Source organism: Colobus angolensis, unplaced genomic scaffold (genome assembly GCF_000951035.1).
Source record: "Colobus angolensis palliatus isolate OR3802 unplaced genomic scaffold, Cang.pa_1.0 Scaffold245, whole genome shotgun sequence".
NCBI classification, from domain to species: domain Eukaryota; kingdom Metazoa; phylum Chordata; class Mammalia; order Primates; family Cercopithecidae; genus Colobus; species Colobus angolensis.
This window is the reverse complement of record NW_012115655.1, coordinates 1,954,206-1,967,690: the sequence shown is the minus strand read 5'-3', so window position 1 is coordinate 1,967,690 and position 13,485 is coordinate 1,954,206. Positions and strand designations below refer to the sequence as shown.

Here is a 13,485-nt window from a genome sequence, read left to right as displayed (position 1 = left end):
CTCACTCTGTCGCCCAGGCTAGAATACCATGGAGTGATCTCAGCTCACTGCAACCTCTGTCTCCTGGGTTCTAGTGATTCTCCTGCCTCAGCCTCCCGAGTAGCTGGGACTACAGGCACCCGCCACCTCGCCCGGCTAGTTTTTTGTATTTTTTTAGTAGAGAAGGGGTTTCACCGTGTTAGCCAGGATGGTCTCGATCTCCTGACCTCGTGATCTGCCCGTCTCGGCCTCCCAATGTGCTGGGATTACAGGCTTGAGCCACCGCGCCTGGCCTCTCCTCATATTCTTAATAGTCTTTGCACTTCATGTATTTTGCTGCCACAGAGTTCACTGCATAAACATTTGTGCCATTTTATCTTCACTGTGGACAGCAATACTCCTCTCAGCACCAAATCCAAAAAAACCAGAAAAGGCATAAATAAATAAATAAAAGTATTCTCCTGGTTGTGTTCAAGAACTAGTTGAGGAGTCCAATAGTGGACAAGCAACTATGAAAAACAGACAAGAAGCTGCAGAAGAAAGCCTCGCCAAGTGATAAAAGCCTTACGCAGGACATGCCAGGAGAATCTGCCACAGAAGCGTGGAAAAATGCTAGATACGCTCTACATCTGGTGATGGCAGAAGCTTGAGGCAACCAGAAGGGTGATGTGTTGGGTACTGCAGCAAGAGCAGCCAGTTCTATTCAGTTTCCAGTACTCTCCATGCCCTGCGCCCCCTGCTTCCTCCTTCCTGTGGTGCTTGCTGTGTTGGTTTGAGATATATTCCCATATGTAGTTGGAAAAGGGAAGAGTATTTTAACAGCTCTTTCAAATACTGTTGTTACTCTTCTCTGATGCTACACTAAAGCTCAACTAGTGGAAGTTTCTTCAAGTTTAGTTGTATTATGTAATCTGAAACCACAGCAATTTAAAGTTTTTTCTGTTAGATCTTGAGTCAGAAAGATAAAAAATTAAAAAAAAAAAAAAAAAGTAAAGGCCGGGTGCAGTGGCTCACACCTGTAATCCCAGTACGTTGAGAGGCCGAGGTAGGCAGATCACGAGCTCAAGAGATTGAGACCATCCTGGCCAACATAGTGAAACCCTCTCTCTATTAAAAATACAAAAATTAGCCAGACGTGGCGGTCCGTGCCTGTAGTCCCAGCTACACAGGAGGCTGAGGCAGGAGAATTGCTTGAACCCAGGAGGCGGAGGCTGCAGTGAGCCAAGACTGTGCCACTGCAATCCAGCCTGGGGATGAAGCAAGGCTCCATCTCAAAAAAATATACAAAAAAATAAACAAATAAAAATAAAGTTTTCTCTGTCAAGTTAAAATCCGTTGGTCAGGGACTTTTGCTTCCACATAGGAAACAGAGGGCTGTAAAGCATGGTTGCTCCTACTCTAACCAAAAAAAGGCTGAATACACTACAAAATCTTATTTTTCTGAAACATATTGGAGGGCTGAAATCTCAAAGTAGCCAAGTAACCTGAAGATTAAAGATAGCCAGTCCCTGCAAGGAGGGAGGGGCAACAGGCATTGTCTCACCTGCACACTGCTACAACACAAGCAGGTATGAAATCTGAGGAAGATTTAAAAGAACTGCCTATAGTGAATTGCAGGGCCTTGTATCTGTTTAACATGGGTAAGGACATCTGACAAAAAAGAAATTAGGACACCAAATGCTGCTAATTTGAAAACATCAATACAACTGATAAACCCCTGGCTAGACTGATCAATAAAAAGAGAAGACACATAATTATCAGAAGCAAGAATGAAAACGGGCTGGGCGCGGTGGCTTGTGCCTGTAATCCCAGAACTTTGGGAGGCCGAGGGAGGCAGATCACGAGGTCAGGAGTTCGAGATCAGCTTGACCAATATGGTAAAACTCCGTCTCTACTAAAAATACAAAAATTAGCCAGGCGTGGTGGTGGGCTCCTGTAATTACAGCTACTTGAGAGGATGAGGCAGGAGAATTGCTTGAACCCAAGAGCCTGGGCAACAGAACAAGAGTCTGTCTCAAAAAATATATATAAAAAGAAAAGAAAAGAAAAGAAAAGAAATGACCTGAGCAGTCCCTTACCTAGTAAATAAACTGAAATTTAAAACTGTAGTATAAAAACCTTCTCAATTAGGAAAACTCCAGGCTAATATGGCTTTTACTGGTATATTCAATTAAACAGTTAAGAAATAGTACCAATTCTATATAAACTCTTCCAATAAAAAGAAAAGCAAGAAAAAGCTTTCACTTCATTTTATGAGGCCAGTATTACCCTGATACCAAACCAGACAGAAATTACTAAGAAAACTACTGACCAGTATTCCTTGCAAAAATTCTAAACAAAGCCAGGTGTGGTGAGTCACACCTGTAATCCCAGCACTTTGGGAAGCCGAGGCAGGCGGATCCTCCCACCTCTTCTATGTGAAGTCCATCTGGAGAAATTTTACAACAAAGTGTCAAGAAAGCTTTGTTTCTTCTAATGAAATATGTGTTTTTTCTTTCTCACATATAGTGTGACTTTAAAACTGACCATGCTTCTCATTTTGTCTTTGCTATAAAATTTATACCTTGATTTTATTAACTGTGCAAGATATCTTAACTGTTTACATATCAGAATAACACCTGGGGCCTTAATTTTCTCATTCTACTTATATTTTCCCAAACCTCAAGATTCATTTTTGTTTTTCTATATTTTTTATTGTTCCTTTTCTTTCTTTTTTTTTTTTGAGACAGAATCTCGCTCTGTCGCCCAGGCTGGAATGCAATGGCGCGATCTCGGCTCATTGCAACCTCTGCCTCCCAGGTTCAAGCGATTCTCCTGCCTCAGCCTCCTGAGTACTTGGGACTACAGGTGCGCACCATCCCGCCCGGCTAATTTTTGTATTTTTAGTAGAGACAGGGTTTCACTATGTTGGCCATGTTGGCCAGGCTAGTCTCGAACTCCTGACCTCAGGCAATTAACCCACCTCGGACTCCCAAAGTGCTGGGATTACAGGCGTGAGCGACCACTCCGGGCCTTACTGTTCATTTTCTTATGTAACCTTAATTTCTTTGTGAAAAAAGAGAAAGCACATGTAAATATGTAAATAAATGCCATAGTCACCCCATATTTGGGGTGTGTGCATGGGCATATTTACCTGTGTAAACAACGTGGTTTTCTGTCCAGAGATGACCTTTAGTGTTTGTTGTCCTTGTGCAGAAGATGTGCTGACTCCCAGTGTTCCTTGGACCACTGACCCAGTGGTGAGCTGTTTTCCAGAAGTCTGGGGTGATGGCTGGCCAACTAAAAATGTGCCCTAAGTTAGAAAAAAATATAAAGAACTAACCGATAATTTGTTAAATTCAAATGGACTGTTCTGATCCCCTAAATAACATGTAACGTCCCATCTTACAAGCTACAATGCTCTCCCCTTTAATTCTGCGATGTAGGCAAAATAATTCAAAAGAATAGTTGTGCTCTAAGTATTACTTCCAACAGTTATCCCCACCTCTCAAACTTTGCACCGTAGTTACAGAGCAGTCTGTTGAAAACTCTGTTTTGCAATTTAGTCCTCAAAGTTGGATTTAATCATTCAGACTGATAACTATTTCTCTTTCTCAATAAGAACATCTGGAACCAAAATTCTATGACTTTCCTTCGAAAAGAGCCAAGACTTTAATGATAAGAGGAGAGGAGGAGGAAACCCGTTCCTAATCAAATCTAACCTAACTCTAAATATTGCAACTTGATATTGTCTCTTTGATCACTCCCTTCTACGAGCAACTTTTCAACTGTACATTAATACTGTTTATTACCTCATGGATTTGGGAGGCAATCAGCATAGTAGAAATCTTTCTTTAAGGCAGGAAGATCTGGGTTTAAACCCAAAATCTTTTTTTTTTTTTTTTTGAGACAGAGTCTCACTCTGTCGCCCAGGCTAGAATACCATGGAGTGATCTCAGCTCACTGCAACCTCTGTCTCCTGGGTTCTAGTGATTCTCCTGCCTCAGCCTCACAAGTAGCTGGGATTACAGGGATGCACCACCACACCCAACTGATTTTTGTATTTTTAGTGGAGACGGGGTTTCACCATGTTGGCCAGGCTGGTCTTGAACTCCTGACAGGTGATCTGCCTGCCTTGGCCTCCCAAAGTGCTGGGATTACAGGCGTGAGCCACTATGCCTGGCTTAAACTCAAATTCTACCATTAGCTTAGCAGGAAGATCCTGGATAAGTTACTAAAGTGTTTCTCAATCTCTATTTCCTCTTCTCTCAAAACGAGCACAAAAAGATAAAGAGATTTTTTTTTTCTTTTTTTTTTTTTTGAGACAGGGTATTGCTCTGTCACCCAGGGTGGAGTGCAGTGGTGCGACCTCAGCTCACTGCAGCCTCAACCTCCCAGGTTCAAGCAATCCTCCCACCTCAACCTTCAGAGTAGCTGGGACTACAGACATGCACCACCATGCCCAGCTAATTTTGGTACTTTTAGTAAAGACAGGGTTTCGCCATGTTGCTCAGGTTGGTCTCGAGCTCCTGCGCTCAAGCAATCCACCCACCTTGGCCTCCCAAAGTGCTAGGATTACAGGCATGAGCTACCAGCCAAGATATAGCTATAGATAACATGGCTAAGGTGTTAGTATTGAATCCTAATCCCAGAGCTGTAAAAGTCAATCAGTTATAATTAAGCATAGTTACCAAATAGCTAAATGATTTAAAATATCAGTTACAGATAACCAGACCTGGGGAGTTTGCTTGAGGATGTAAGATGTGTAAGTCAGGTGCTGAGATATCCCTCCAGGGCCGGCGGTACTTTGAGTTCCTCCTCCTGCTGTTCCTCCTCCTGTTCCTCCTCCTCCTCCTGCACTGCTGCCTCCACCACTGCCACCGCCTCCACCACCACCTCCTCCTCCAGCACCACTCCCACCACTGGCAGCTGAGCCAGACTGGAGATCTAAAAATACAATGAATGACAGCAACATCATAAAATGTATCAAGCAAAGCTTTAACATAAAAATGAGCCCAGAGAGATGTTTCCCTTTTAGTGCCATTCCTTCTCCTTTCCTATTTTCCTCCCTCTTTTCTGTAATCTACCTAGCCTGTGACAAGAGTGAAGAGAACTTCCTAGATTTTTAGATCAGAATCTATTTCCTTTCCACTGCATGACAACTGACTGTATTTCAGCTCTGAGTACAATGAAGATACGTTGATGTGGTCATGGGAGATCAAAAGAAGGCTTGCTACTGACATTTTCTAGCTAAGTATTTTTCTGAGACGGAGTCTCACTCTGTCGCCAGGCTGGAGTGCAATGGTAAGATCTTGGCTCACTGCAACCTCTGCCTCCCAGGTTCAAGCGATTCTCCTGCTTCAGCCTCCCAAGTAGCTGAGACTACAGGCGTGTGCCACCATGCCCAGCTAATTTTGCATTTTTAGTAGAGAGGGGGTTTCACCACGTTGGCCAGGATGGTCTCGATCTCTTGACCTCATGATCCGCCTGCCTTGGCCCTCCGAAGTGCTGGGATTACAGGTGTGAGCCACTGCACCCTGCCTCTAGCCAAGTATTTTAATCAACACTTAAATGTGCTCAGATAGGTGCTTCCCAACTTTCGGACATCTGATTCAATGTCAATGAATTGCTGGAATTTAGTGTAACTTTACAGTGCTCAATGCTGTCTCCCTGTCTTGGGAAAAATGAAGACTTTCCTTCATTTACAATGACCCCAGGACCTCATTCTTCTTTGCCTTTCAAATCCCATGTCAAAACTCTTTTTCCTTCTCTTTTGGTGAGATAATGCATTTGAACTACCTGGACTATGAATATTCACTCAAGAATATTTCCAATTTCCTTCTCCACCTTCATTCCAGTGATTATTGCAACAACTTCCTTTCCAATGGTTTATTTTTGCCCCAAGAATATCACAAGAATCTAAGTAGCTCCCTGGATGACTTCTGAAATACTTATATTTACACTGTGCTTTTCTTACATATTTAACTTTTGGACATACCACTGCTTAGGTATGAGGAAAAAATACCAAGTGACAGTGGAACTGACCCATCACGGTCAATGAACACAAGGACGGTTAGCTGACACACTGCATTTTGGCAAGGGTGGTTAACTTCTAATGACCCTGAATGCTGTACCTTTCTACTTCTGATTCAGAGAGAAATAATTTCCTTTCATCCTATCCTCTTCAACACTGCCCAAATTGTTTTTCTCGATACGTCAAAGCAAAAGTTTCTGTAACTGCAAATAAACTGCCTCATTTCCACGGGGCTTTAAGACTTACACACCTAGGCAGTCTGTATTTCTCTTTCCATCTCCAAACCTAGCAGAAGTAAGGAATACATCCAAACCAGCTGCCCCCAAGCTTTGCGGCACCAGGGACCAGTTTCATCGAAGAGAATTTTTCCATGACTTGCGGCAGGAGGTGGGGGGTGGTTTTGGGATGAAACTGTTCCACCTCAGATCATCAGGCATTAGATTCTCATAAGGAGCGTGCAACCTAGATCCCTCGTATGCACAGTTCTCAACAGGGTTTGCGCTCCTGTGAGAATCTAGCGCCACTGCTGATCTGACGGGAGGCAGAGCTCAGACAGTAATGCTCCTTCACCCTCCGCTCACCTTCTGCTGTGCGGCCCAGGGGTTGGGGACCCCCATCTAAACAAAGCCAAACGGACGCACTCGATTCTAATCCTATGCCAACCTGTCCCCAAAAATAGACTTCCAGCTTCTCTGAGTAGATGGATCTTCCCTCAGGTATCACCAGATAATTTTCAGACACCACTTCATTCATGGTTCCTGTAGATGGCTTTCTCCTAACAGCCTCACTAGCCATCTCTCTCCAGTGTGATTCATTCCTGATCCCAAACGCTGAGGAGCAAACCCACTTCTAGTTAAATTATTGTTATGTGTTAAATCCATCTGGGCAAATGCTACCATTACACCACCCAACAGAGTTACGGAAATGCTTTCTGAAACAGGTAAGAACTACCCTCAGGTGGACAAGATGAACACACACACACAGAACCAACAACCAAATGATTCAACCCAACGGTTTCACTTACTAGCACTGTTTGTAGCTCGCAGGATGGCTCCCTGAGGGATCAGCAGCAGTTTTCCTTTTCCTGAAGGGTTCTTGCTGTTTGTAGTTAGGTAGAGTTTAGTGCCAGGAGGCAAATTTGCCAAGTTGGCCAAATTAGTGGCTGGTAGCTGCAATGTTGCCATTACTAAAATGGTAAAGGAGAAAAAATTGTAAGATAAATTGAAACTAAGGGCAACACTCTAAAATACAAGGCAATAAAATATTATTTTAGAACACTAACAAGCAATAAATTCAAAGTTTGTTTCCCAGATGCACAGTGCTTTAAAGACTGATATTCTTAAATATCCTGCTAATTAAAAAATAATTTATAGACCAGAAAAGCCTGCCAGAGGCTCTTTATATTTGTATATAATAGGGTGACCATATGTCCTAGTTCTGCCTAAAACAGTTCTAGGTTACACTCGTCCCACTGTAACTATTAACAGTGACTCTTTTTACTCTCAAAAATACTGTGGTTTGGACAATTAATGAAATAATCACCCTATCTATGGAGGAATACATATTTTCCCCCATTTGTTTAAAGTCAAAGTTAGGGCAAATTTGTGCTCCTGACTGGCAAGTACTGTTGGCTCTCTGTATCCCCATAGATTGGGAGAAAAATTAGATGAGTACATCTGTACTGAACATGTACGGACTTTTTCTTGTCATTATTCCTTAAACAACAGAGTGTAACAACTATTTACACAGCATTTACATTGTTATTAGGTACTAAAATAACCTAGAGATGATGTAAAAGTACACCAGAAGATGTGCATAGGGGACTCGAGCATCTGTAGATTTTGCTACCTGCAGTAGGGAGTCCTGGAACCAATCCCCCACAGTACTGAGAAATGGTGTGTGTGTGTGTGTGTGTGTGTGTGTGTAAACTTAAAGCTAAATACCTACAGACCTTTATGTGAAATGTCCCATAAAAAAGAACAAACATTTCAATACACTTCTTACAGCATCGACCTAACTAGGCTTTCCTAGACAAGATCAAATAGCAAATAAAATCACTAGCAAAGGAAATTTTGGACAGAGCTTCCGCTGAAAGGGCTCCCAATGATGATCCGTTTTACCTGAACCCTGGGATCCACTCTTCTGAGGACCAGCAGCAGTGACCTGAGCTTTAGTTAAGGTCTGCACTGGCTGAGCAACAATGGTTCCTCCACCTCCACTCACAATTGCTTTGGCAACTCCTTGGGTCACAACTTGCTTTGGACCAACTGCTTTGGAGACAGAAGAGCTGGCCTTGGCTACCAGGATCTGGCCACCACTGATCGCCACAGCCTGCTTCACTGTTGAAGGTAAAGCAGACCCAACTGGTACCCCGACAACCTGTTCAAAACAGAGCAGAGTCCAACGGTGCTTCAAGAGCTCTTAGCAGTCACTGTTTTGGCGAAGAGCAAAACAAAGATCTGCACACAATACATGCAGCCTAATTCAGTCATCTAGGAAATCTACTTACACAGGTGTGAACGGCAACCGTATTTCTTACACTTGGGTATTACAATAATAGAATCTTAACAATTGTTGTCTTACCTAAGCTACTTTTTATAACTTACATTAATAGAAAATTTGGGAAATTCAGAAGTATAAAGAAAAAAGTTTGGCCGGGCATGGTGGCTCACGCCTTTAAGTAATCCCAGCACTTTGGGAGGCCAAGGCAGGAGGATCATTTGAGGTCAGGAGTTCGAGACCAGCCAGGCCAACATGGTGAAATCTAGTCTCTACTAAAAATACAAAAATTAGCCGGGCATGGGGGCACGCACATGTAGTCCCATCTACTCTGGAGGCTGAGGTGGAAGAATCCCCTGAACCTGGGAGGCAGAGGTTGCAGTGAGCGGAGATCATGCCACTGTACTCCAGTCTGGGTGACAGAGTAAGACTCTGTCTAAAAAAAAAAAAAAAAAAAAAAAATTAGCCAGTACAGTGGCACACATCTGTAGTCCCAGCTATTCAGAAGGCTGAGGCAGGGGACGATCCCTTGAGCCTAGGAGTTCAAGGCTGCAGTGAGCCGTGATCACACCACTGCCCTCCAGCCTGGATGACAGAGCAAGACCCTGTTTAAGAAAAAAAAAAAAAAAGAAAAAAGCAAGAATCATATTTAGGCCAGGTGTGGTGGTTCACGTCTGTAATCCCAGCACTTTGGGAGGCTGAGGCGGGCAGATGATGAGGTCAGGAGATCGAGACCATCCTAGCTAACACATGAAACTTTGTCTCTACTGAAAATATAAAAAATTAGCCAGGAGTGGTGGCGGGCGCCTGTGGTCCCAGCTACTGGGGAGGTTGAGGCAGGAGAACGGCGTGAACCCAGGAGGCAGAACTTGCAGTGAGCTGAGATGCACTGCTCCAGTGAGCTGGAGTGCACTGCACTCCAGCCTGGGTGACAGAGCAAGACTCTGTCTCAAAAATAATAATAATAATAATATTTAACTGTTTAAAAAAAAAAAGACCCCAGTACCCAAATAATGAAAATTAGAAGTATCTAGTTTCAAAAGTAAAATGTTTTTTTTTTTTTTTTTTTTTTTGAGACGGAGTCTCGCTCTGTCACCCGGGCTGGAGTGCAGTGGCCGGATCTCAGCTCACTGCAAGCTCCGCCTCCCAGGTTCACGCCATTCTCCTGCCTCAGCCTCCCGAGTAGCTGGGACTACAGGCGCCCGCCACCACGCCCGGCTAGTTTTTTTTGTATTTTTTAGTAGAGACAGGGTTTCACCGTGTCAGCCAGGATGGTCTCGATCTCCTGACCTCGTGATCCGCCTGTCTCAGCCTCCCAAAGTGCTGGGATTACAGGCTTGAGCCACCGTGCCCGGCCGTAAAATGAATTCTTTTAAGAAAATACTCAGGAGTGTTTTTAAAACAAAGTCAATAGTAGGATGTTCAATTAAAGGAAACACTGAATGAATGGCAAATTGGAGCAGTGTTTCCCACTCCCCGGCTCTTTATTTCATAAAAAGAACTTCTCACCAGAAACTAGATGAACAGACCTCCACAAGGTTAGAAGAAATGCAAATGATCTACCTTCTTAAGGCAAAAAAGACTAACACGATCACCCATCAGATTGGGGGAGAAAAAAGCTTAAAAGTCTGATAACACCAAGAAGTTACTAGAGGCTGTGGGGAAAATAGGAATTTTTGCTCACTGTTGGTAGGAAGATAAATTTGGACAGCCATTCCAGAGAGGCACTGGCCTACCTGTTAAAACGGAAAATTCACATACCCCCACATAGTAGGAATTCTATTTTTAGGCATATATCCTAGAGAAACAGACATGTGTTCAAGGGAACGTATACAACAATGTCCAACACAGCATTATTTTTACCAAAAGCTGTTAGCAACCTTAATGTCTCCAGCATGCAACACCATTCTTAATGTCTACAGATAGAGCAATGGACAAACTGTGGCATAAGACAGACAATGAAAGGTCATACTAAAAATAAATGAACTAGAACTATATATATTAGGGATATAATAGTATAAACAGACTGCAAGAATAAGAAAGTGAAAAGGGAGTTGCAGAAAAATGTAAGTAGAAATATCTTTTATGTAAACCTTCAAAACACAAACAACATCATGTTTCCTATGACCATGTATTCATGTAATTAAGCACATGGAGTAGAAGGCTACACATCAAAGTCATGACAGTGCTTGCTGCCTCTGGGAAGAACAAAGTGGACTTCAACTTTATCAGAAATGTTTTATTTGGAGAAAAAAGATCTGAAGTAAACATGAATATGTAAATTTGGGGTGGAGGATATGGGCATACTGATTACTTAATTCTCTACCTATGTTGCTGGAATTTTAGAGTATTTCTAAATTTTAAAATAAGATTATTCAGAAGGTAGAATGAAACGATAAACCATATGCAACTGATAAGTAGGAAGTTTTAAATAAAAAATTACTATATCATACATGGTTTCTGTTCAAAGACTGTGAGTACAGTAAAATACATTTACCATGTACTCGAATAATACAGCTGATGTAAAGAAAACAGTCCCTTGGCCAGGCTCGGTGGCTCATGCCTGTAATCCCAGCACTTTAGGAGGCCGAGGCGGGTGGATCACAAGGTCAAGAGATCGAGATTGTCTTGGCCAACATGATGAAACCTCATCTCTACTAAAATTACAAGGAATTAGCCAGGCGAGGTGGCGGGCGCCTGTAGCCCCAGCTACTCGGAAGGCTGAGGCAGGAGAATCGCTTGAACCCAGGAGGCAGAGGTTGCAGTGAACTGAGATCACGCCAGTGCACTCCAGCCTGGTGACAGAGCAAGACTTCGTCTCAGAAAAAAAAAAAGAAAACAGTACCTTAATCAAGTATTATAAACCACAGTGTCACAAAGAGGAAACAGTGTAGTTTTCGGTAAGCAGACAGATCTGGTTTCCCAGGTTGGTTATTATTAGTTAGTAGCTAGGTAAGTTATTTAATCTCTCTGAGTTTTACCATCAGCCTCCTCATCTATAAAATATGGATAACATTTACCCCCAAAATCATGAAGCAAAATGAGAACAAGTTAATAGGATGCCTAGCTAACAGGACAGCTGTTGTTCATCACAACATTTCAACTGAAGAATAATCCACAAGGGGACGTGGAGACCAGCAAAGGACAGCCAAAGGACAGACATTTGTGGCTGTCTTCCGCATTTGGCCAAGGCAGAGACCTCGATCTTAACCTCTGGATTCAGCGGGTGAAACAGAAATTAATCTTGAGTGAATTATACAACACTGGGATCTGCCTGCTGCTTTACAATATTCCAGGAAGAGAAATTAAGATGAGTAAAATGCTGTTAATTGTTGAAACTGGGTAACAGGCAAGTGGGATTCATCATAATAGTCTCTCTACTTTTCTGTACGTTTAAGAAAGGAGGGAAGGAAAGAAGAAACAAAATAAAATAACCAATTTTAAAAAGCAAGTTAACCTAGAATGAAGACAAATTCCCCCTGGCTCTCCTGGTTTGGATGAAAAATCCCTTATTACCCACATATTACCCACATCTACATCTCCGTTTTGTTTTTTTTGAGACAGAGTATTGCTCTTGTTGCCCAAGTTAGAGCGTAGTGGTGCGATCTTGGCTCACGGCAACCTCCGCCTCTTGGGTTCAAGCGATTCTCCTGCCTTAGCTTCCCGAGCAGCTGGGATTACGGGCATGCGCCATCCCTCCTGGCTAATTATGTATTTTTAGTAGAGATGGGGTTTCTCCATGTTGGCCAGGCTGATCTCGAACCCCTGACATCAGGTGATCTGTCCTCCTCGGCCTCCCAAAGTGCTGGGATTAGAGGCATGAGCCACCACACCTGGCCTACATCTCTGTTCTAACTGCATGAACTTCATTCTGCAGGGACCTGTAGAGTTTCTGTAGCCACAGAGCAGGGCAAGGTCATCCTCCTAGTTATGTGGAAATACGGAAACCCTTCTTACTGATAAAGAACTTTTCTGTATATTTACAAAAGAAAAAAAAAATCCTTAATGTAGCAAAACTTTTTGGGGGTGTGGCAGAAACTGCTAGTTGAACCCCAATATCTATTATTTCCTTCTCCTCTCATGTAATAGAGCCCCCAGTTTTCAGCTGGGGGAATGGCCACATGGAATCACAACTCTTATTTCCCAGCCCTCCCGGACCTAGGAGTAGCTGTCTGGTTTCTGGCTAACAGGATGTGTGCAGAAGTGAGTGCAACTTTCGGGCTGTGTCTGCCCTCAGTTCTCCCCCTGCTCCCTTCCTTCTGGCAAGAAGTGTGAACGTGGAGGCATGAGATGAAGTGTTTTCTTAGTCCACAAGCTGAAAGCCAAATTTTGAGAATGGCAGAGCAAAAAAGGAAAGGCAGGAGGAATCTAGATTCTTGACGACTGGGTGAGAGAAATAAACTTACTTAAGGTTCTGGTGTTCAGGTTTCTCTGCTGTAGTAGCTGAACTTTTCTCTTAACTAAGCAGTCTTCGTATCTCCTAAACATATCAAACTTAATAACCTATTTTACAAGTTAAATTACACAGAATTCTACTTTTATATTCCTAAACTACCAAAGAAAGAACTTAAAGAAAACAATACACACATTTTAGACCTACTTCAATTTCTTTCCTCAAATTCCATGCACCCGACTTGCTTTTCCCTTCTTATGCCAACTGCTTCAAAGTTTTCAGGATATGACACACAATTTCTCCAAGAGCCTGGTAAAACCTAGTATCCTGCTGGACATGGTGGCTCACACCTGTAATCCCAGCACTTTGGGAGGCCGAGGGCGGGTGAATCATTAGAGGTCAGGAATTTGAGACCAGCCTGAGGAACATGGTGAAACCCAGTCTTTATTTAAAAATACAAAAAAATGGCCAGGCGCAGTGGCTCATGCCTGTAATCCTAGCATTTTAGGAGGCCAAGGTGGGTGGATCACGAGGTCAGGAGTTCGAGACCAGCCTGGCCAACATAGTGAAACCCTGTCTCTACTAAAAATACAAAAAACTT

The 13,485-nt window shown here is 42.9% G+C and overlaps 1 protein-coding gene across 1 annotated transcript in view; it reads right to left on the bottom strand.

Annotated features, from left to right (window-relative positions):
- YEATS2 (YEATS domain containing 2) overlaps positions 1–13,485 on the bottom strand; it is a 95,962-nt gene that overhangs the window by 29,880 nt on the left and 52,597 nt on the right. Inside the window, exons 15-18 of the mRNA XM_011945805.1 lie at positions 8,113–8,371; positions 7,017–7,178; positions 4,694–4,905; positions 3,113–3,271 (exon numbers count right to left, since the gene is read on the bottom strand). Of these exons, the coding sequence (XP_011801195.1) occupies positions 3,113–3,271; positions 4,694–4,905; positions 7,017–7,178; positions 8,113–8,371 (792 nt within the window). The remainder of the gene's footprint in view (positions 1–3,112; positions 3,272–4,693; positions 4,906–7,016; positions 7,179–8,112; positions 8,372–13,485) is intronic.